Raw genomic sequence first — 22,579 nt, 5'->3', positions numbered from 1 at the left:
AAAGGTAAGCGTTGCTTTTATTGGAGACTACATCACAGACTAACAGACATAACACTCAAAAACAAAGCTTCGCCCGCTTTAACGGGCATTTTAAATATATTTGTAGTTGGGACTGTGGCCACATTTGAAATTATGGCGCCACTGACATATGAACAAGCATATGGGGGATAGACCACTAGTGAAAAATTGTTCCCAAACCTGGGGGGTAACCCAGCAGTAAATGAGTGTTTGGGACTGTGAATAAAAGGTGGAGCTAGTGTTCTGGGAAAATTGTCGGATCGATGTTTTTTGAGGGAATTCCCTCATAGTGTTATGTCTGTTAGTCTGTGACTACATATCAAGAAGACTGACATTTCTTTCTTTTTCCCATACAAATGAGAAGCGACAGAGGTTACAGCATCTCTATTGTACAAAGGTAGGAAACTCAATGTAAAAGTGGATATATGTGCGTTCATCACTATGAAAAGTACTATCTTGACCTGAAAGAGATGTTGCTGTTTCTAGATTCTGGACAGAGTTGCCAGTCTTTCTTTTTTTTCTAGCCGAGGCGATTTTCATAATAATCTAAAACAGGTAGTTGTGTGTGGCAGCGTTAGAAAAAAGATCTCCGTAGATACGAACGATGGTCAAATGAAAACACAACCATAGAGGACAGACATATAAACTAGAACAAACTCTCAAAAAACCTCTGTAATCATTTAAATGAAAATACGTTGAAAATCACCATCGAATAAAGGCTCGCATGCATGAATTACCATTGTATTCAAGTTTGCATACAACGCCCGTATAGCGTTTGCTGGCCGATTGTAGCTCCGGCTACTGGCAAGTTGCTACTTGGTGCTGATATTTCAAAAGGACAGTTTTTTTTCTTACACACATTGAAAATTTTACTTGTATGCCAGTTCTCACTGACACAACTATCCAACCTTGCACTATATTGATACTTGCGATTGGACGGACAAATTCCTGCCTGTCGGTTATGTGAGGAGATGAAAAAATCTCCCGAAACTGCGGTAAAAGAATTCAATATTGGCTATTAAGTCCATTACAGAGTATAAAAATCCTGCAAACGTTTCATTTAAAGCAACGTTGGCTTACGTTTCTTGTAAAAGAAAGGTACAGAAACCCTCAAACTTTTTGATTTTTTTCATAGGTCTTGAAAGTCAAGTTTTTTGTACCAATCGACTAAGCTTAACAAATTTGGACAATGTTTATTATCAAGAAGGAACATTCAACAGACACCGTTTCTTTCATTGCTGCTGTTTCTTGCTTGCTGCCCAGCATTCGTGTTTATCTGCTAACTGAAGCTGAGAGCTTCCCGGCGACGGAATTTCTCCCGATATCAATGCCCGTTTTCGTGAGCCATCTGGTGTTAAGTCAGACCGGACTAAGTGACAAAATATTGATTTCGAGAAAAACGAGTTTAAAGTTTGAATCGCAGCATCCTTTACATTATGATAGGAAATTAATTTTTGCCATAATTCTTGTTTATTGTTACATATTTCAAATCTGGCAAAAGTCGAATGTAGCTGACGAAATCCTTTATCGAATGCTATCATTATCTAATTTTTTTGATATTTTGTGACTTAGTCCGGTCTGACTTAACACCGACTATATAGCTCCAGCCACTCCGACGGACGGATCACCAGCGGTGATATTTTTCTTGACAACCTTATCCCGATTGTTTTCAACTTCGTTTTGTTCGTTTTTTGTTTTATTTCTAGCAGCTGTTGTTGACTCGTTGATCGACCTTTGCTGTGTAACTGTCTGTTAATTTACATCCCTTTACAGCCACCCTCGCCGGGTTTCTTTAACGACCTGTTTCTATAGTAACCGAACCCAAATGATTCTTTATGTGTCAAAACGGTTCGCACTATATTTTTTTCCTGATAAGCAATTCAGGAATAACATTTCAAAACTTCTTGGAAACCTTCATGGGAGGGCCGGAGGAGTTTGAACCTCCAAGCCCCCTTTACGTACGGGCTTGCCTCTATGTAATAAAGTGTCTATACCAATTCTCAACGCATATCGATTCGAAACTTTACAGCAATTTTGAAATAAATTTCGTTCAACTTTTCAACTAATCCTCAGAGTCCCAAGTTGATTTACTGTTAATCCTGTCATAAGCAGTGAACCACCTTCATTTCTCTGCGAATTTCTGATCCAGCCTGATTTGTTTCTATATTCACACCGGTCTCGTTCGAAATACTTACAACATTGGGAAGGCTGACGTTTTTAACGGGCGGTTGCAACTATATTACCACCTTTTTTAAATCATTTTAATTTTTCTTTGTAATTTTTGTTATTCATAAATTAAGTACCCCAAAAGTTTCTTAATTTCAGTCCGAGAATCATATCTGTATCTTCAAATTGTTAAATTCTCTAACATTGTGAACTGGATAATCAAAAATGTCATTATTACTGATCATTTCAATAGTCTAGCTTTTATGCCAAGAGTAAGAGCATTATGAAAACAGTTGACCTCTAAATGCCCCCTCCTTTCAGCGATTGTATCCTTCGATGGCTAACGCATCGAACGTGGTAAAGGATTTGATCACCGTTCTACAGTGGAATTGCAGAAGTATCATCCCGAAAATGAATTCTTTCAAATTTTCAAAAAAATAGCTTGAGATTTTATGTATTTGCATTATGTGCAACTTGGTTAACTTCCGATATAGATCTCAACTTCCAATATATTAATATAATTCTCTTGGATCGAGACGTATCAGGCGAATGTAATGAAAGCCAACCGTAGTTACTGGCTCCGGTTCGTTGACGGACGGCCGAGAAAAACATCGATGAGCACTCTTTGGGGTACTGCCCCGTGTATGCGAAACCGAAGCAGTACTAACTAGAGCGCGGAATATTCAAACGGCTGGATATTCGATTTCGCCAAGAAGGTTAAGAAGGTTTGTTCGGATGCCGCCCCGACACAAAAGATCCACCGCGCCGCGTCCCTTAACGATAGAGCGAACGAAACACTTCGTGTCCTAACTTGCTCTCTTTTCATGTATTAATAAATCCCCTCTTTCTATACAACTTTTATGTCAGTGACATTGAAGAATGTCTTGACAATTTCTGCACGTTAGGATAACTTGCAGACGATGGCGTGGTTGCTGTTACAAGATCCAAAGCCGCTGACCTGTAAGGACCATTGATTACAGAATACCTTGGATTAGTAGTCTCCTTGCGCTATTAAGCTGGGTATCGAATATTCTACGAAGAAAACTGATCTAGTTGTATTTTCTAGGAAGCGAAACACCACAATTACAGCATCTATTAATGGGTCAAACTATCATTCAGTTCTTAAAGATCAGTTATCTACGCACAATTACCTGAACATGATCCAGGTTACCTAATTAGGTTTATCAAACAACGATACTTTCGGTAACGGAATGCGGATGCTTTTGCTTCCGCTCCGCATAGAATATACATTTCATCAAACTCGAGTGAATTCAGTATCGTTGTTTGCGTATCGCCTTAGAATGCATGCACTCGATCAGGGTCAGATCCAGAAACAAGTTTCGGGAGGGGTCCAAAATTTCGATTTTAAAATAAACATTGTACAATGTAGAAACCTCTAACAATGAAAATCAGTATTGGCGAAGTTCACCGCATACTAAAAACTCAGTAACCCTGCTTCAGTTTACGTTTTTGCTTCGAGCGAATGTAGTCGTCCACAAAGTCCATGTAAACAGTACAAGCGAACTGTCAAGAAAAGTGAGGTTAACTGTTTCAGTAAAGAACCTAATTACATGCTGGATGCACATCTCCGACGTATTGGGGTCGTGGATTGTGGTATCCGCGCTTGTGGCGGCGGTTATTACTATATCGTACATATTGTTTGAACGTGCGCCGAGTATCGTTCCACCAGGTCCCAGTTAATGGATTCCCTTCAGGCCCGAGGAATAACACCTAATATTCCGGTTCGGGATGTACTGGCAAGCCGTGGTCTCTCTCTCTCTCTCTCTCTCTCTCTCTCTCTCTCTCTCTCTTATATGTTCCTCGTATAGATCTTCCTAAAAACCATTAATATACAAATACAACTGCCCCTTTTCTTTTTGCTTTTCTTATCATTCTCCGAAGTACCCGTACACCATTGATTCTCTCTGTCGTATGAGTTAACAAACACGGGACGGACGGACGATAGGCATCTGAACCGTACTACGAAGTTGTCTAGAGGAACTTCTGCCGGTTCGAAGAGGACCACCCGGCGTCTCAGTACGTGACGTCTCCTGGCTGTTCGAGTCTGTAATTGATGTCGTTGATCTCCCTTTTCCCCCTAAAAAAGAAAGTTAATATTTTTCTTCCACTTGTAATCATTGTTCTCCTCTTTCTTAGGTATCTGTATCTACTACAAGTAGTCATGAAATATCTTTAATATCCCCCTCACCTCCTTAATAAAACTCAGTCAATCCCAATATATGAATCAGTATTCCTAGATAGATGGTTGTAAAATTTTTCACTTCAGTTTAATATAATTAATTGCTCCAATAATTTTTCATACTGAAAATGTCAAACTCTACTGCCACTTATTAAAATAACTAAACCCCCTTAATCTTAATAAAAGTGTCTTGTATATTGAAAGCTTTAAGATAGTTGTAAAATTTAATTAAAATAAATTAAAATTTCTTTTTATTTCGATATACTTTACAACTGATTCTTAGCCTCCAGACAAATGACAATTACAAGACTCTAATCACAGACTATAGTATTGTGACCCCACTGACACCGAAGAATCCTTACTGATCGAACATCTGACGACAGACTGTGGCTTATGAGTTCAGCGTCTTACCTCGGTACCAGACACCAGACAAGGTAGCACAAAGTACGATGGCAAACACGACTCCTCGATCCAACAGCGCTGAGTCGCGCTCAGCCCATTCAGTTTCTTGCGGGACTTTTAGCCGTATAGACGCTCAAACGTTCGCTGGGCTGCGCATTCGGTCCGACCACGGCGGCGGCAGCGGCTACTGCAGCGATCTCGACGAACTTTGCGCTTGAGCGGGTAAAGTAGCACGCATATTTTGCATTCCGTGACGTGCTTGTTCGAATCGATCAGACCACGTTGCGGCGAGCGCGGAAAAAAACAATCGGTATCTACCGGGTTATGTAACTATTTGGTTGCCGTTTTTAACCGATCTGGGCTAACCGATGGGGGCCGCGAGACTGATGAAAATGAGGGTGTGTCGATAGTAAACAAAACAGAAAGAAATTGATCCCGCAATAGGTCTTCGTTGTTTAATTGTGTGTGGAGTGGAGTTGAATGGTTTGGTTTGTTGGTGGTAACATTGGTCAATATGCTTGTCGTGCATTCCGGCGAAGGTGTTGAAATTGTAATTGAGTAATCGGAGGGTTAAATGGCCGGTTAACTTGTAAATCAAATGTGTTCTGGTGCTGCTGAATTATAAAGGTCGACTATGTGGAACAATATCGTTGAAGAAAATTGTATCGTGAAGAAAGGGTAATGTGAATCGTGAAGTGTTTAAGAGGGCATAGGGTTTTTTATCCTGTTTTCTGACGCATTTTCTTTTTTTTATCGAAAACGGGATAACAAAATGGATAGAGTTTTGTGAATTCTTATTTTAGGTGTGATCTTTGAAGTACAATTATTTTCAGCAATTATGAAAAGCATGCAGAAGAAATTGGGCATCGATGGTCTCAGTTTAGTTAGGTAGTAATTCGTATAACATTGGACCTGAAAAAACCTCGTTCTCGTTGGTCGAAGTGATCTACTTCAACGTCACAATAATTTGGATATTGATAGGAAGCTGTCCAAAAAGCTGTAATAGATAGAAAATGTATTCCCGTCTAAAACGTTTCCACCGAAATTTCACATTTCACCAAGCAGGGAACTGCTGAAACCTGTGCGTACATCATGGATGCGATTGATATGAATTCAATTATGTTCAGGAAACGCTCTCTCCACTTATGGCATTTCAATCCTTTCAACTTAAATCGTTTAATTATTTTTAGTGTCCGAAAAAAAAAGACTGGAACTATGCCAGCCATTATCTAATGTGTCATTAAACTGGTTCTTTTTTGCTCTTTATATAATCATGAATCACACAGCAGAAAGGCCCCGTTCGCATATGCAAGGCCCAACCGTCGAGCGAGCAACAATGCCTGATGTCTGCTCAGTAGCATACGGTAATACTATATTGTACATTTCGTAGAAAAATGGACATTTATAGGGTGGTAGCCCACACTCGACTCGACCGTTGCCGGCTGCGGTTCGGTAAGTTTTGCATGGAAGAACACACAGCCGGTACCGCGGTGGCAGCCAACTGTATAATTATGTAACCTATGCAAGGGTTAAAATCTTCACAATTTATCTTTCACGTTATTTTATCTTTCGCTCTTTTGGAGTGTGTCATTTGTAGTCTGCAAATTATAATTTTCCCGCGTTTAAAAGTGCCTGTAATAGTACTTAGTGATTGCATTTTAATGCGGAGGCGTTGCTGGTTGCAATCGTTACTGGCGCTTGGCGCACAAGGAAATATAGCGTTCCGTAATGCTATTGCCTCTAGCTATGAAATATGCCATTGCTCCGCTCATATGAGACGTTTATTTAGCAGAAACGTTGTTTGTTTAGAAAAAATCTTTTTGCTCTACAGTTGGTTCGCACGAACTCCGAAATTCAACTCGACGACATTGGCAGAAACAATTCCGAAAGCAAACATGCGAGACAACTGCCTTATCATTCCTCAACCTCTCTTCATGAATCTTAGGTAGATCCGGTCGGCTGCGCGTGTCCCCAGGCTGATTCTTGTGATACTCTTGACGTCTACCGATGTTCGGAAGTTCGTCATAATACATTTATCGATCACTTCACAATCGGTCGTGAGAAGGTCCCCATTAGTGTCTTTTCGTATGTCGGCTTGTGGTACATAGCCTTTGCTCAAACGTTTAACTTACTCATAGAATTTTCGTAACTCGGTACAGATGCTCCATCGTCTGTTGGTGATTCCGAATTTATATTCGAACTGCGAAAAGTGTGCTGTCGGAGAAGAAATTTGCGTTCATTAAAACGTGGTGGATTTGCTTCTCAGTTTGTTAAACAGGTGATCTCAAGGGTGGCGTTCATGCCGCCGATGAGAAGCTTAACAGTCTCGGGCCTCGCTTCGTGATCCACACACATCCTTTCGCTGATCGTATGCTACTTGATCAAGCGTTGGCGCATCTTGTCCAGCACTATAAAGCTGATTCTCAACTCGTTTGTGGTGCCGTCGTTCGTAGATTGTAGCCACTCGATGGCCGCTTTTCCACACCAGGTGTCCCGCTGAGCCAAGTTCCTACAATGCAACGGATTCGAAGTTACCGGTTCGAAGCTCATCGTGTACGAGTCGTTCGAAGCTAGGCAAGTAAAGTGACTTTCAGTTCGATATGTCAAGTTTCCAATAGTAGCCCTTTTTCGTCGCGTGGGCCTTGACCGATTGTTCCTATCCGTATTGTTCGTAACGTGGTGTTTTCTAGGAGGCTTGATCAACTTGAACTATCCTCCGGTCTCGTCGAAGGTCAGCCGTGCGAGGTTACTTTGCTACAGCGCCCATATGCACGGAAAACCGATTTATCACAATTTCAACCAAAAAGTTAGTTGATTTTTTGGTGTCGTCTAGTTGATATTTGGGCGAACGCAGTTTTTGCTGAAAACAATAATCCAGCGCTGTTGGCTTGATGTTGTCAGTCTCAGTCTGGACACGAACGTTTCAGCCTAGCACAAAACATGAAAAGCTTACCTGAAATAAAGCTTGAAACGCTTTTCTAAGCTTGTAACGATTGTTTCAGTCCGGACACAATTGCATGTGCGATTACATTACCATTTCAGCCAAGACACAAACGAATGGAGTTCAACTGATCTCATTGTTGAATTAAACTGCCTCATCGTAAAATACAACATAGTATATTTCAAACGTTTTGTTTCTCTGATCGACGGATGAAGGTATGGAATTAAATTGTTGAAATACTCCGTATGACAGTAATTCGCACGTGAATATAATATTGAATTATGTTTTTCATAATACTATTTTTTTATGAACTGCACTCTTAAAGGAGACGAAATGGCCAAAGGTATTCAAGTATTGTTGGTAATTGATTGATGATTTCGATTTCGGATGAAAGGCACAATTTTTATTTCTTTTTTTATTTAGTTAGCCAGCACTACAAAAAAATTCATACTTATTTCACATCTGGTTTGGCATCTCAAAAAATGCAGTCGAATGTAATAACATTTTATACAGCATCCCATCATATATAGGCGATGACACTATTGAAGTAAAGCTACATGACCTTGCACCGCGTACTAGTGCTAGCATTATCAAACAGAACATGTCAAAATACGGAAAAGTGGATATCATTAAAGAAGATACTTTAAGGAACTTCTTCCCAGGTCTTCGTAACTGCGTGCGTGTGGTGAGAATGCGTCCGACAAACCCATCCCTCCCTATCTGACCATCTAATGCGAATCAATCCAAGGTGTCACATATACTCAGTGAACATTAGTCACGTATCCAGGACAGATTCCTACGTGCCAATTTTGTGATTAGCCGCTACACACCACGGGAAACCTTGCGAAGAGGCAGCTATGGAAATTCCAACTAGTACAAGCAAGACCGATACAAAGTCGTCGTATGCTAAACAACAACCGGATGCTAAGCCAAGGACTGCGGATCGGGCTGTAACAAACACTACATCAATAATAGTCTGTTTCTAGCCATCAACAATGCTCGTCACGTTCAAAGCAGCTCCCCGTCGCGTTCGGTTCGTGCACGCAAATCTATAGAAACCCTATACAAAGAAAGCACCGTTATTGTTGTGAGTTTTGTATGCATTTTGTTGGTCGAGATGTCTCAGCCTGTGTACGATGAGGTGCTGTTTCACAGCGGTCCTTGACTTCAAAACATGTGGATTTCGCCCGCCCGTGCGGGAAGTGAAACGTTTGCTACAGGAGAAAATGCGTATCGGCAGATATGATGTTAGACTCGTTCAATTGCATCATGTTCGCAATGTGGTATCGGTGCTAGTGTTTCACTAGATCAATTTGTCTACAGCAACAATATATGTCATTTCATTGAACATGATAATGTTAAGGTCAAGGTCCCAGTTACTATGGAGGACAATGCAGTTAACGTTAAACTATACGATTTGTCTCGTGGTAACCTAATAGCGCAATTCGCGGATTCATGTCGCAATATGGCGAAGTGGTGTCCATTAAAGATGACGTTTGGAGAAATTTCTTTCCCGGCATTTTCACCGGCGTTCGGGTGGTCAGAATGCGAATAAAATGCCCTATACCATGTGACCCTGGCATCCTCTATGCACAGACCACACTGTGCACATATGACCAACAAACTGCCACGTGTCAGTTCTGTGAAAAATCTGCACATTATGGACAACCGTGCATGGGAACCCCTACGAAAAAATAACTCACTTACAACCAACAAAATCATCTCGACTTCAACGCTAACAACTAAAGTACAAACAAATGTCCAACAAGTAGCGACGGTTAAATAACAAACGAATACAGAATCAACAACATCTACACCTAGTACTCCAATAGCAACAAGCATCACCACCAAACAAAACACACACAACAAGGAGGAAACGACGTGGACAATGCTCCACCGCTTTAGAAAAGAATCTCCGCTCGTAAAGGTAAATTGCGTGTGAAGGATTCAAAGGAAACACTTTAAAATATGATTTTTAATATTTATTTTTATGTAAATATATAAAATAGACCCACGGCTTCTTTAAGCTCGCGCAACGAGTCGTGTCAAATAAACGAATTAAAAAAAACTAAATCAATAATGGTCGTGCCCAGTACCAGTAGCAATAAAATTGCTTCAACCGAAACCGAAGAAACAAAGATTACATCAAATGCCTCCAAACCAAACAATCAACACAACCAATTAATAAACAAATGCCGATGAAAACAGAGTTACAACAGCGACCCGAAAGAATAACAAAAAAAACTAGAGCTTCCGACAATGAACAGCATGAAAGCAGTATTGATGACGACATGGCCATGCATGGGCGTGAACGACAATGCGAGAGAGATGCAGAGGATAACGCAGCTAATGCATCACCGCCAAGAAAAAGGATCTCAACACACAGCAGCAAACTGCGTCAACAAAAACCCGACGGACATGCAGTAACTTTGTTATTGATTTGGCTCTTACATACATGCATGGTGTAGTTGTCTAAAAAGAAAATATATACCTTGAAGGACAGCTCTTGAAAGAAAGAAGGATACTTTTTATTATTCATTCAACGAAAATATGAATATTATTCAGTTCAATGGCTATATTCTTGAATCATCCAAAGATAGAAATACGGAAACTGTCTACTGGTACTAGGGAGAGTTTTTTTTCGTGTACTGTGTCAGTTACCGAAACAAAAACATATTAACGTTACAGCCGTAGCATAATGCTGATGCTTTTCATAACACTGCAATTTCCATAGGTTCCAAAACTTAATGTTTGTTCATTATTTTGCTTTATTTTTCAATATTTTGATTCAATTGTTTTGGTAATACATCTGATAGGCTTGAAATGTGCTTGAACCAAAACTGTTTACTTGAATGAAGAAATTATCCAGCTCATCCATGGAAAAATTAAAGGAAAACTACACTTTTAAGCAACCTTAACCAATTTTAACCCTAAGAAATCGAGCGTAGGGTTTAAATCTCTACAATAAAGAATCATATGAATTGCGATTACGTTTATATTTTTGTAAATTATGCCCAATCGGCCATTATGCCTAACGTACATCATACCTGACGTACTTATGCCTAACGTATTTATGCCAAACGTCGAATCGGTTGTTGTTTTGAGCTGAAATGCATACAGAATCCATTCAGATCTCTGCAACACTACAAATCAAATAATTTGTTGAATTCAATAATATCTTGGTCGATTCTACCAAATTTGAATAAAAAAACGAGAAAATATTTTGTTGGTTCAACCAATCCAACTTTCTGTGCCTGTGTTTTGTCACGAAATGAGCGAAAAGAAATGTTATGGTTGAATATCATTTCTTTTCTCCTAATTTCATTTTATTCATAAACCCGATTTCTAATCATTACCTTTCTTTTCCCTAGCAACTAAAGCACGACCCTGATTACGGATCTATCTCAATCACATCGCAATCAGTGTGAGAAGAAAACCGACATTTCGCGGTCGATGAAACAAGCGTGTGATTACGAGCGACCTTAACCCAAGAGTGAAAGAAAATTACCATAGCTTCGAAGAGTTGTGTGAAAACAAAGCCCGCACCGAAACAATGTGCGCAACGCAGACCTCGGTGCGATTTCATGAAATCAGTCGAAGGTAATGCGGGCTTTGTTTTTAGTTGTGTGAAACCTCTATATGGGGAGGGTGGCAGTGCAGTGATGGGAGAAAAAAGATCTATTTTAGCACCGAACATATCTGTCCATGCGTTGGAGCTGGAAAATTCGAACGGAGCTGGAGATCTTTGTCTGCGTAACGTTTTCATAGAAGCCGATTGCGGTGGAAGCTTAGGGCTACATTTGAGCCGTACACCGTGGGATCCCTATCCTTGGGTTAGTGGAGTGTTACCGGGATCGCGGGCAGATGAAGCTGGTGTGCGTGTTGGAGATTGTGTATTAGAGGTAGGATTTGCTCAATTGTCTTGTTGTTGTAGTTTTATTCAATGTTATTTAGTTTATGTCGAATCGCTGGCCTAGTGAGGCAATGTACAGGATGTTCCACATAAAATTGCATCATGGAAAAGCACTGTAGGAAATTACCTGCTGGACCGACCCCTTTCGTGTCCTTGGGTACGAAAGTGACGTTGGCTTCGTACTACTCCAGGACAAAATTTGAATAGTGGCCCGAAGTTAGATCAGGCCAGAAGATCGTAGAGCCCTAGTGTTGCTTCAACAGAGGAAGCAACCGCTTCTGTAGTCACTCCTTGAGGTGGATCTCCCCGTTTATAGTCCTGGTACCCACGAAAGGCGAACTCAGTTTGACACATGAGCAGATCGCTTGCTAAATCATGTATTTATTGGCAAACTTTGAAAGTTTTTGCTTCCTTACTTGCTTCGGAACATCAAACTTGTTCTGAGCGGTGAAGAACAGTTGCCTCTGAAGCTGCCGGAAGTCCGCCTTGACGTAAGTCTCATTATCCATGACGAGACAATGAGGCTTCGTCAGCATCTGGGTGTACTGCACAGTTTCCGGGCTCGTAACTTTCCCATCGTATTTTGCCGTTCGTCGAGATTTGTAGCCTTCTGTACTTAGTACGCTGCAGTCCGTCCCAGTCATTGACTCTCTGAATGATGATGATGGTCCCACCTCATACCCCCACAAAGGTGTGAGCTGAACGAGTTATCTAGAAGATAATTAATATTTTAAATCATGACAAGACCAGTTAACAAAAAAACGGACTGGTTCAATTTACAGACATAGCCTTTCCTTCAAAAGAACGTAACCAGATATATTTCGAATATTCCATCAACAACCAGGGTCCATCAAGAAAATTTCCATTCCGGGAAGATACTTGATAGAATCGGGAATTGAACCCAATAGCTTCCATTTCTGATAATTCTCTGTAAGACTCCTCCCGCCTGACCAAGACATCGGTACTACCACCTGCTAAGGTGAGAAGTGACGAGCCTAGTGGCAGTGCAGAGTCTAATCGAGTTATATCATCCACATCAGGCCCCTTTATTGAAAGTTGCGTACCACTAACCCAAGGCAATCCAGGGATATTCCTTTCCGGGAATACCCTGGATTGATCAGGAATTGAACCCGATATCTTGTTTTATCAGAAGAAGTCACCAAGCCCCCCACTCAACGAACCAACTCCGTTATTGCCGCTATGGCAGCAATAACCGAGATTAACTCTATTGTCGAGCAAAGCCAGCAAAGCAACTCCATCATCAAATCAGACCCTGATCACAACAAAAGTCTAAAAGCTTCAATTCAACCCGATGAGCTCTTAGTACTGGTCACCATGTTCGATTTCAAGTTAGTCTCTATCTGCTTATCGCGCGCGTGGCTCAGACTTCTGTAGACATCTCATTATTTTTAAAAACTATAATAAACAATTAACAAAAATCCATCATCATCATAGCGAATATAATAACTTAGTGTGACTAAATGCAAATAATAGAAGAGAAAAAAAAAACAATCTTCGTGGTATTACATAGTTATTCAAATAACTCCAAAATATAAAAATTCAAAAAATCTGTCTACAAAGCAGATTTTACGTGTGAAATACATAGTGTTTTGAACTCCGCTAATGTTGCCGCACGTTTAATATGTCTAGGCATCGAATTGAAAAAACTTATTCCTTTGTACAACAAGGAGTTCTGTGATCTACTAAATAAAAAGTTAGGTGTTCTTGCATCAGACGCGTTTCTAGTGTTGTACCTATGCACATCACTTCCTCTTTCAATTCGATCACACAAATATCGAGGCAGCATTCCATTAATAATTTTAAAAATGAACACCATTGTTAAGTAATAAATTCTTTGCTTCACAGAGAGCCATTGTAATGCGCTTAGCATGAAACTAGAGGAAGTGTATCTGTTACATTTTAAAATTAATCGCATGATTCTATTTTGCAATTGCTGTAACCTCAATATTTGTGTTTGATTGGCAAGAAACAAAATGGACGGGCAGAAGTCAATATGTGGTGAAACAATAGATTTATATAATAAAATTTTACTACTAATTGTTAAATCATTTTTCAGACGACACAATATACCATACTTTTTAGCAATCTTTTTGATGACATTGTCGATGTGAGACTTAAAGGTTAACTTATCATCAATGATTATTCCAAGATATTTTAATTCACTAACGCGATCAATAGTCTCACCATTTATTTCAACGTTAACGTCAGGCCTAGTATTAGCCGAAGAGATAATCATATATTTAGTTTTAGCAACATTTAACTTTAATTGTTTAAATTTTAACCAACGAGCAAGGGAATGCAAATCTTCGTTCAAATGCGCCACGGCTTCATCTATATCCTTAGCTGCAATGAACAGAACAGTATCGTCAGCAAACAAATTTAAGTCACAAAATCGTAAAACTTGCCTAATGTCATTTATATACATAATAAATAAAATGGGACCTAAGACACTACCTTGCGGCACTCCAAGAGGATTGTCGAGAGGACTAGATACAAAATCGTTAAAACTAGTTTTCTGAGTTCTATCACATAGATAGTTTTCAAACCACTTATGTGCTATCCCTCCGATACCAAATCGCTCTAAAGTTTTCAAAAGTAAAGGTCTCGAAATTGTCTCAAAAGTGCGTTTCAGATCCAAAAATACAGCAAATATAGTCTCTTTAACCTCGATTTTCTCTTTCCATTTTGCTAACACTAGATTCAAAGCGGTTTCGCAAGAGTGTCCCTCTCGGTATCCCGATTGCTCCGGAATTAGCAAATTATTATTATTCAAATAACTCATCAGCTGGCCCTTAACAACAAGTTCTAAAATTTTCTGTAATGTGTGCAACATATTAATGGGGCGGTACTCTTCGGCTTTATCCGTCCCAGTAACTTTGGGAATAGGAATCACAAGTGACTCCTTCCAAACTGTCGGCACGTGCCCCGTTTGTAGCGATTCATTTACAAGGTCCAGCAGCTCGTGTCCGATGACATGAAAGCAATCAATGAACGAAAGACTTGGACAGATTCAACTTTTTGGCCACATCCCTGACTGAAGCATTGGGATTCCGCTTAAACGCTTTCACTACATGCTTGTGATCCTGATCACTAATAGAACATCCATTCTGGCCGCATTTCTCCTTCTGTTCCATGCTCAGAGTTTGGTAGTAATGTTTAATCGCACAAATCACCATTGACTACACAATTCCGAGTTGTTTTCCAATGTTCCGATGAGAGGTGAGGATTTTCCGGATGTTTGCGCAAAATCAATTCGCGACGTCACTTTTCGGGTGACGCTATCTTTTTAAATTTTCGAAAAACTGACAACAATAAAAATATAGTGTAAACAATACACTCTAAACTACTTCTACCCAAATTTTCAAGAGAAAATACCCAATTAGGGTATTTTCCACGGCGTTTTTATGTGATGCAATTTGATGCGGGGCACCCTTTACGGCCCCAAGAGTCCTACTAAACAAAATTCCTGGCTACTCGAATATGTTGTACTGATTTTAAACTAAATTTATATTATTATACATTTTTACCATTTATCTCAATCTTCGTCTAGGCCAATGGAGAAGACTTACTGGGACTCAAGATAGTGGATATTGCTAAGCTCGTAAAAAATGGAAACGATTCAAAAAATCCCAAGCCCGGCATCAGTTTGCTGCTGTGGAACTCAGGGTTTGAGAAAAATGTAAGTTGTATGCGGAAATCCATTACTTAAGTGTAATTATTAGCTGTCAAGTTGTTCGCCTTTCCTTTCGTCACATCACATTAGACCGGGGTGCGCGTGTTCGATTGCTACTATTTTTTGTACCGTTCTAAATTGGCTTGATATCCCGCTGATAATCGCAGCTGGCGATAGTAATTATTAATCAGAATTAATTGCATCGTAGCAACAGAACACGTTTCTCATGTGTAACACCATACCCGCTTCTAGCATGCCATAAGTAGGAGCAACCGGTTTAGCTACCTATGGCAGCAGATGTGACCCACCCGTTGATACTGCTATGAGCTATTTAATCAACAAGATTCGCTCTGATTTGTTGACCTGTGTTTCACACCCGATTCATATAGAACCTCAACCCGCAGTCTCTGTCACGTTTCGCCAGCTGCCTCCAGAGCATTGCCGGATTACTCGAGTGTCCGGTTTGCTTGGAGATTATCCGACCTCCCTCGTGGCAGTGCTGCCATGGTCACCTGATATGTTCCGGATGTCGAGCCAAAAGCACCAAATGCCCAATATGCCGAGTGATGCTGGGACGCGGCCGGTGCATCGTAGCGGACAATTTATTTAGCTTCCTGGTACAAACGCTCGGACACCGGGAGGGTGAGTATGACAAGTTGATGGACTATAATATAATAATACCGATCGATAGCCAGTCGGCTGTTTAGAATCACTCGAATGCCATTTGCTAAAAGTGTTTTTTCCGTCCTCTCTTCAAACTTCACAGGTGAAAAACGTCCTGCTGCCCCAAAGTCATCTAATTTACAGCAAATTAATGCACGTTTACCGTTGCTTGCCCGAGAGCATCGGCAATGCAAACAGTCGTTAAAATTGAAAACAAATAACTCGTCTACTGGTGCCCTAGCAACGGCAACGCCTCCGCATCGAATCGCAAAAATGGCATCACCATCGGTAGCCGTTCCAGCTGCTTCATTTCAATATTGTTGCCCTTCCGGTCAACCGTGTGATAAAATGAAAAATCAACATGACATATTAATTCATTTGCAGAAATCACATCAAACGAGCGTTGTCCAGTACTATGCGACCTCTGGCGATACGCTTAGTATCAACTTTAACGAGTCCAGCATCACCTGTGTAGTGCTGGTACCGGTCGATGCAACCGGTCGGCTAGGGGATGAAAACAACAACAACTGCCCGTGCCATGGAGTAGTTTCGCACTGTAATTGCACAAATAGCTGCCACAAAGTTGTCCCCACGTCAGCAACAGCATCAACGGTCGCAACGAGAGATAACATTTTCTTCCTAGCTCGATTTCGTTGCATCGAGGCCAGCAGCCAGGCATTGTATTGGCTGTGGTATCTGGGTGGGCAGAACGAGCTGGAACGATTCGGAATAAGCATCTCGAACGAACAGGGCGACACTAGGTGGAACGGACAGCCGGTGTCACTGCAGCAGAACTGCAAGGAGGTCCTGAAAGGGAAGCAGTTTGTACGTATGGACAGTGAAGCGAAGGGGATGAAGGTGACGATTAATTTGTACTGATAATAAACCGATGAGAATGAACTGTCTTGCGGATGAATGTTTTAGATGACATTACGATCTATCTAGTAGTAAAATTGAAAAATTTGATTTTACTATTTTTATTAAGTATTAAAAATTGCGCGCCGTTTGTTTCTATCCGGATTCTGATACGAACGCAAAAAAATTGTACTGAAACTTGCATACGAACTGTGCAACAAAACCTACCGACAGGTGTTCAATACGCAGAAGCGCTACACGATGACTGGTGGTGGGTTTCGGAAGCTCGCGTTGACAATCATATGGTTCGACTAACCACGCGGTTTTGTTCGTTTCCATCCACGGCTTACATATACTAGGCTAGCTCGTTAGAGTGTAAACATTTGACGAGAGCGCGTCATAGAAATCGTCGGCGAAAACAATTACATGAAATTCATATATTGTTTGCTGCTAACGAATAATCGGCACCTGGTAAATCACAAGGAAGCTATGCGGATGTCCAAAACCTTTGCTATGATCAGAAAATTACGGTGGGATATGTTTTCTATGGCATGCATTCAAATTCCCGATTTACGCTAATAATCACATAGATGCACTGATTATCCACTGTGTCTAGTGTAATTATGGCGTAATTTACGTCAAAAATCCATTGCACACTACTTTTTCCACCCTAAGAGCTCAAATATTGTCAATTAACAACTTTCGAGAAATCCGTTTGTTTATCCCAACGATTTCTCTGACGTCACCGAAAACTGTCAATTCGCGGAATAGCAAGCCTCCTTTCTGTGAGCCGTGGTTTCCATCATCGTTTCTGTTTCCATAGTTACGTAGCATCTGTGTGGAGTCATAGCTTCAAGGTTAACATGCGTGGTGGTGTAGTGGAAAAAGAATGATAGTGTTGTGATAAAATCCATGTACTTATATCTTTGTTTACTTGTTTGTATCTTTGGTAAAGGTGATATGATCTGGTCGATGTTCTAATCAGTGGGAACATATGCGAGGCGAGTAGCGGCTGAAATGTTTGTATTTTGGAGTTATGTGTTATAATGTGAGTAATCTATTAATATCAATATTGACAGGGCGGTAGGTGTCTGAGCGACCGAAAATAGAAGTCGTACTGATAGAAAATGGTTTGTAAAACCCGGTTCTAATATATTAGAATGTCAAAATCGGATATAAATTTCAAGCATAAAAATCGGAGTTTTTAAAGTTGTGCGACAGAACTTTTTAAGCGATTCTTATGCTGAAGGATCTTGGTCTGATTTTTATGCTTAAAGCTTATTTTCTCTTTTCACATTCTAATATACTTAAAACGGCTTTTCCAAGCATGTCTGTCCTTGCGACTTTTGTTTTCGGTCACTCATATGGCGAAGGGGTAAAACGCTTCCATTGCTTTTTAATGGGGCTTATAATGTAAAAATGAAATGTCTGCCGCCAGGTCGTCATACCTTACCTGTAATGGTTTGAGCTGATGTGCAGGAGAAATTCTGGGTTTATCTGAGGCGTCTTTTCGCAAAACTTAATTTCGTTCTCGTCCGAAGCGAGCCTTCGAACAAACTAAAGCGGACCCTACACGAGCAGAAATATTGAAAATAAACCAATTATTATTGTAAGGACATTTTGAAAATATTTATTCTGTAGAATTTAAATGGGATTGATGGTTTGAAGCAGTCTTGTCAATATATTTATTGACAATATTTCTGTCTCGTGTAGGGTCCGCTTAAAGAAGGTTGCACGTACAGACAGTTCAAGCAGACACTACACGAGTAGAAATATCGTCGATAAATCAATTATTGATCAATATATTGATCGTGCAAAGCCAGTTTGAAAACATTGATTCTGTAGAATTCAAATGGGATTGACGTATTGATGCTGTCTTGTCAATATTTTTATTGACAATATTCTGGTCTCGTGTAGGGTCCGCTTTATACACAGACTAGCGGAGTGTCAAAAACTGCAGCCAACCGATCACGAGGACATTGTGAAGGGAAGTAAAGGGGGAAACTCATGCAATGCTTATGGAATCTTCCGTGAGGCCAGTAAATATTCATGGTTGCTAGTTTTACTGTTTTTATGTCCGCAGTCTTGTATAAAGCGTAGTTGCCTTCTATTTTGACAACGCACTGGATATAGAGTTACTATATTCAGAGTTAGGCGGACACAAAAGCCGGAAACTGGCATCTCCTATTTCAGAGAAAAAACACTGTCATCCCATTCAAATGTTCGAGCTCTAGCTTAATAATTTCATTGTCGTCGTGAGTAAGAACTTTACATGTACGAATAGAAGAACCAATTCGAAAATATGATATGATTTCATACTTGTGCTAATATCTCTTGGTGTTACAGAATTTTTTGTTGTTGTTTTCGTTTCTCTGCACTCGATAACACAAGAAAAGAGTAAAATAATTATGACCATAATCCCAATACCTTTTCCATATACATCCAAAGAGAACATGTTATGTGACGTCATGCTCGATTGACTCCGGCATTTGACATGTTCAATTGGCTCCGCTCAGTGTCTCCGCCTAACTATAATTATAGTAACTATAACTGGGTAGTGAAATGATCTTTGGCAGTGTTGCTATGTTTACAGAGAAATAAAGTCAATTCTTTTTGCCAATAAAATTATTGTATCATGAATAAATATAGCCAAATCGAAGAATTGTGCGCTCTGGTATAATCAGTGCTGTGCAATCTCACGATGGTCTTTGAATTGTGACGGTAAATATGAAGTGACCGTATCACCACAAAAATGACCGTTATTTCATTTAAATTATCCTCGGATCGTGTTTCAGTTAACTATCTCTCACAGAAGCCGTGCGAGAGAGAACGCATTGAAATGATAGACAGATTGAGTACCATTTATTTTGTATTGGTATAGTAAACGATATATTATCAGTGTATTGTATTTAGGCAGCATGCGGTGCTTTGTTCCTTTTTTCTCCACCTTTCTGTTTCTTTTATGCATAGACATTTATGTGAAACCGCCTGTTTGTTAATTCCAGCTCGTTGTTTGTAATAAGATAACCGTCATAACCGTATTTATATTGCTAATAAAATGACGGTCAGTTTCCCTTCCTCTCAACAATAATTCCAATGAGTAAGAGATTTAGAAGAGAACCGTCTGACTGTTGTCAATTCATTGGAATGAGAACCGTAACTCAATAAGCATCGCTTACTGTTTTAACTGCTAACCGTTTCATTTTCTTTTGTCTAGCAGGTTTGCCATCAGTACCGTGATGGAGCTCAGCACTGGGTATAATAACTATTTATCAAATATTCGTAAATATAATTGATTGACATGAACAATAATAATGCATATTTTGCATACTATACCAAATGGCTGAAAACTGCTTCATAATCTCAAATTTTGATACCCTTGACATGAAAAAGTTTTATGCTTCACTAGTGTAGGGAATTTAAGGTACACAATAATCCAGATCTGAACTAAATAAATATGAAATAGTTTTCATAAACCAGCGTGGCAACACTGTTCGGAATCGTTATACGTCAAGTGATTTTGTTTTCAACAGGGGTAAAGTTTGCGAAAAGAAGTACGTCAAACTGAGAAATAAGAAGCTTATGTTCGCGTCTTGTCATTGGATGCACTATACTCAAAGCGTCTACTTGGCCTACTGGAGTACCTACCTGGGACAAGACTCGTACCTATTCTTTTTGTCTGTTCATTTTATATTTCGTATCGCTTAGCGTCCCATTATACCTAACGTATTTTATACGGACTGGCCACCTTTTTTGGTGAACAACGTCTCCTTCACGGTTCTGTCTGTAAAAACCACTTTTATGAGAATCAGACTATTCGTAGCTGTTACCTGGTGAAGTTTTCGGCGGGCGACACTGAGGCACGGTCTAAATTAGCACCCATGCAATGGGCAATTTTCTGAACTAATTCAATGATATTTTCAATAGAAAGGAAGGTGATTGCCAAAAATAATGGAATTGTTTGAGACGTTTTTCCCAAACAGTCTTGTCTAAATTCAAAGTTTGTTTTATTTCCATAAAGGCAAGATTGTTTTCTTATTTTTCGTTTGAGGGTCTCGTTTTCTGATTCCATATTTCGAATGTCAGATAAAATTGCATCAAATTTTGTAGACAGGGAATCTTACGAGGTTCAAGTTCTGCTACCCAAATTCTGCATCCTGGTTCTGCATTTCACCAGTCACAGCACTTGCGACTGTTATTTTCAGCTTTGAACCGAGAGCGGCTACAAAATCACTATATTTGATGCGAAGAAAGATAATGTAGCAGCAAACTACATGCGCGAATTTTAGATTGTTTGATTATCAATAGTTATCTGAAATATTTTGATTTGTGTTGTATGCTTTTACCATCACAGATAAACGATCGTTTTACCTGAAAAACATATGTCAATGTGCCAAAATTTACAAAGGAACGGAGCAAATGAATGGGAACAATTTTACAAAGCAATTTTGGTAACCCTTTATAAGGCAGTTGTAACTAATTTGCCACCAACAATTTATATTGATTCTGCATAATTATTTGTTGTCAACCAGACAAACTCATGATCATTGGCAACATTTCCTAAAGTACGATTTACCCGAGTCTTCAGGCTTCCGTCACCGGTATAGCAGGTCAACAGAACGTCAAAATTAGGCACATGCAGTTAACTGGGGACATTCACACACACCATTAACGACACGAACATTTTTTGACGTACGGAACGTGTGACTGCGCATACGAGAAATGTCGACGTTCTGTTTCGTCGACGGAAGCTGATGCATCGTCTGATACAGCGGAATGCGCAACACTGCCTAAAATGATGCCCTCTTCTTTGTTCCTGGCACCCACAGTTTTTGCTGTCACTTTGAGTGACTTCAACCGAGTTACACAATAAATTTATATGGAATGAATTGAAAACCTACTGTTTCGTGGCTTATATAGCACTTTATTCATAATACTATTCCATGTAATTTATTTTACATTGTTACAAAAAAAGTATAATAAGCTGAATACAGTGTCTTGTTTAGACGATTGAAATATTTCGCCATGATATTATTTTTCTCAACACTAGAATCTAGCCATCTGACTGTTCGATAGCTAGATTTGGCTTCACTCTGTGCGAGCCTTTATAACATAAACAACGCCTTTGATACGGACTTAATTAACATTCGAGAGCAAGTAACATCAACAAATCCTGCGACAGTTGGCCGCTATCGAAAAGTGCGATCAAATGAGTTCGGATTTGCAGTAAAGACGACGTTATAGCACAGACTAACAGACATAACACTATGAGGGAATTCCCACAAAAATCATCGATCCGGCATTTTTCCCAGAACACTAGCTCCACCTTTTATTCACAGTCCCAAACACTCATTTCGACATAGATCTTTCATTAGGGCTTAAATCGCAAATGTAAACAAACTGCGTTTTCGCTATTATGACATTATGCGACAAAAATACTACAAGATTGAGGTGAAAATTAGTTAAAATGGTTTTTAGTTCGATTTATAATTAAAGAAAACAAAACGGCGAAACATGCATTTTCTTCGAGATTTCGACTTAGGCCCTTCTTCTCATATGGAATATAAAGGCTAAACTTACATTTTTTGACAGAACCGGGCGTACGGTTATTATTCACAAAATTATTCTTTAAACGGCGGTTCTATTATATAAATGATAAGCAATATCTACTAGGATCATGTCTACTCGATAGTTGCTGCACATAAACATTCGAATATTTCGATATTT

The 22,579-nt window shown here is 39.7% G+C and overlaps 2 protein-coding genes across 5 annotated transcripts in view; both read left to right on the top strand.

Annotated features, from left to right (window-relative positions):
* Positions 1-4,879: 4,879 nt before the first annotated feature.
* On the top strand, positions 4,880-16,897 carry LOC131677101 (uncharacterized). Of its 4 annotated transcripts, none has more exons than XM_058956692.1 (5): positions 4,880-5,008; positions 11,099-11,629; positions 15,212-15,340; positions 15,739-15,976; positions 16,101-16,897. In XM_058956692.1, exons 2-5 carry the CDS (start codon positions 11,312-11,314, stop codon positions 16,874-16,876), a joined length of 1,461 nt encoding a protein of 486 aa, XP_058812675.1. In that variant the 5' UTR covers positions 4,880-5,008; positions 11,099-11,311; the 3' UTR covers positions 16,877-16,897. The 4 variants fall into 4 exon arrangements, with proteins under 4 accessions (XP_058812675.1, XP_058812672.1, XP_058812674.1 ...); XM_058956689.1 differs by having other exon boundaries at positions 15,724-15,976; XM_058956691.1 differs by having other exon boundaries at positions 4,885-5,096; positions 15,724-15,976.
* Positions 16,898-17,648: 751 nt separating this feature from the next.
* LOC131677099 (sodium/hydrogen exchanger 9B2) overlaps positions 17,649-22,579 on the top strand; it is a 61,916-nt gene continuing 56,985 nt past the window's right edge. Inside the window, exon 1 of the mRNA XM_058956685.1 lies at positions 17,649-17,900. The gene's annotated coding sequence lies outside the window, so the exon portion shown is untranslated. The remainder of the gene's footprint in view (positions 17,901-22,579) is intronic.

Source organism: Topomyia yanbarensis, chromosome 1 (assembly GCF_030247195.1).
Source record: "Topomyia yanbarensis strain Yona2022 chromosome 1, ASM3024719v1, whole genome shotgun sequence".
Lineage (NCBI taxonomy): Eukaryota > Metazoa > Arthropoda > Insecta > Diptera > Culicidae > Topomyia > Topomyia yanbarensis.
The sequence above is the reverse complement of the archived record's forward strand: the minus strand, read 5'-3'. Positions and strand labels throughout refer to the sequence as shown.

Excerpts from the sequence above, each read along its gene's own strand:
- LOC131677101 (XM_058956689.1), top strand. The coding sequence starts at position 11,312 with ATGAAATCAGTCGAAGGTAATGCGGGCTTTGTTTTTAGTTGTGTGAAA. Across the intron at positions 11,630-15,211 it reads TTGGAGATTGTGTATTAGAG|GCCAATGGAGAAGACTTACT; the intron begins GTAGGATTTGCT and ends ATCTTCGTCTAG. Across the intron at positions 15,977-16,100 it reads AACGCTCGGACACCGGGAGG|GTGAAAAACGTCCTGCTGCC; the intron begins GTGAGTATGACA and ends CAAACTTCACAG.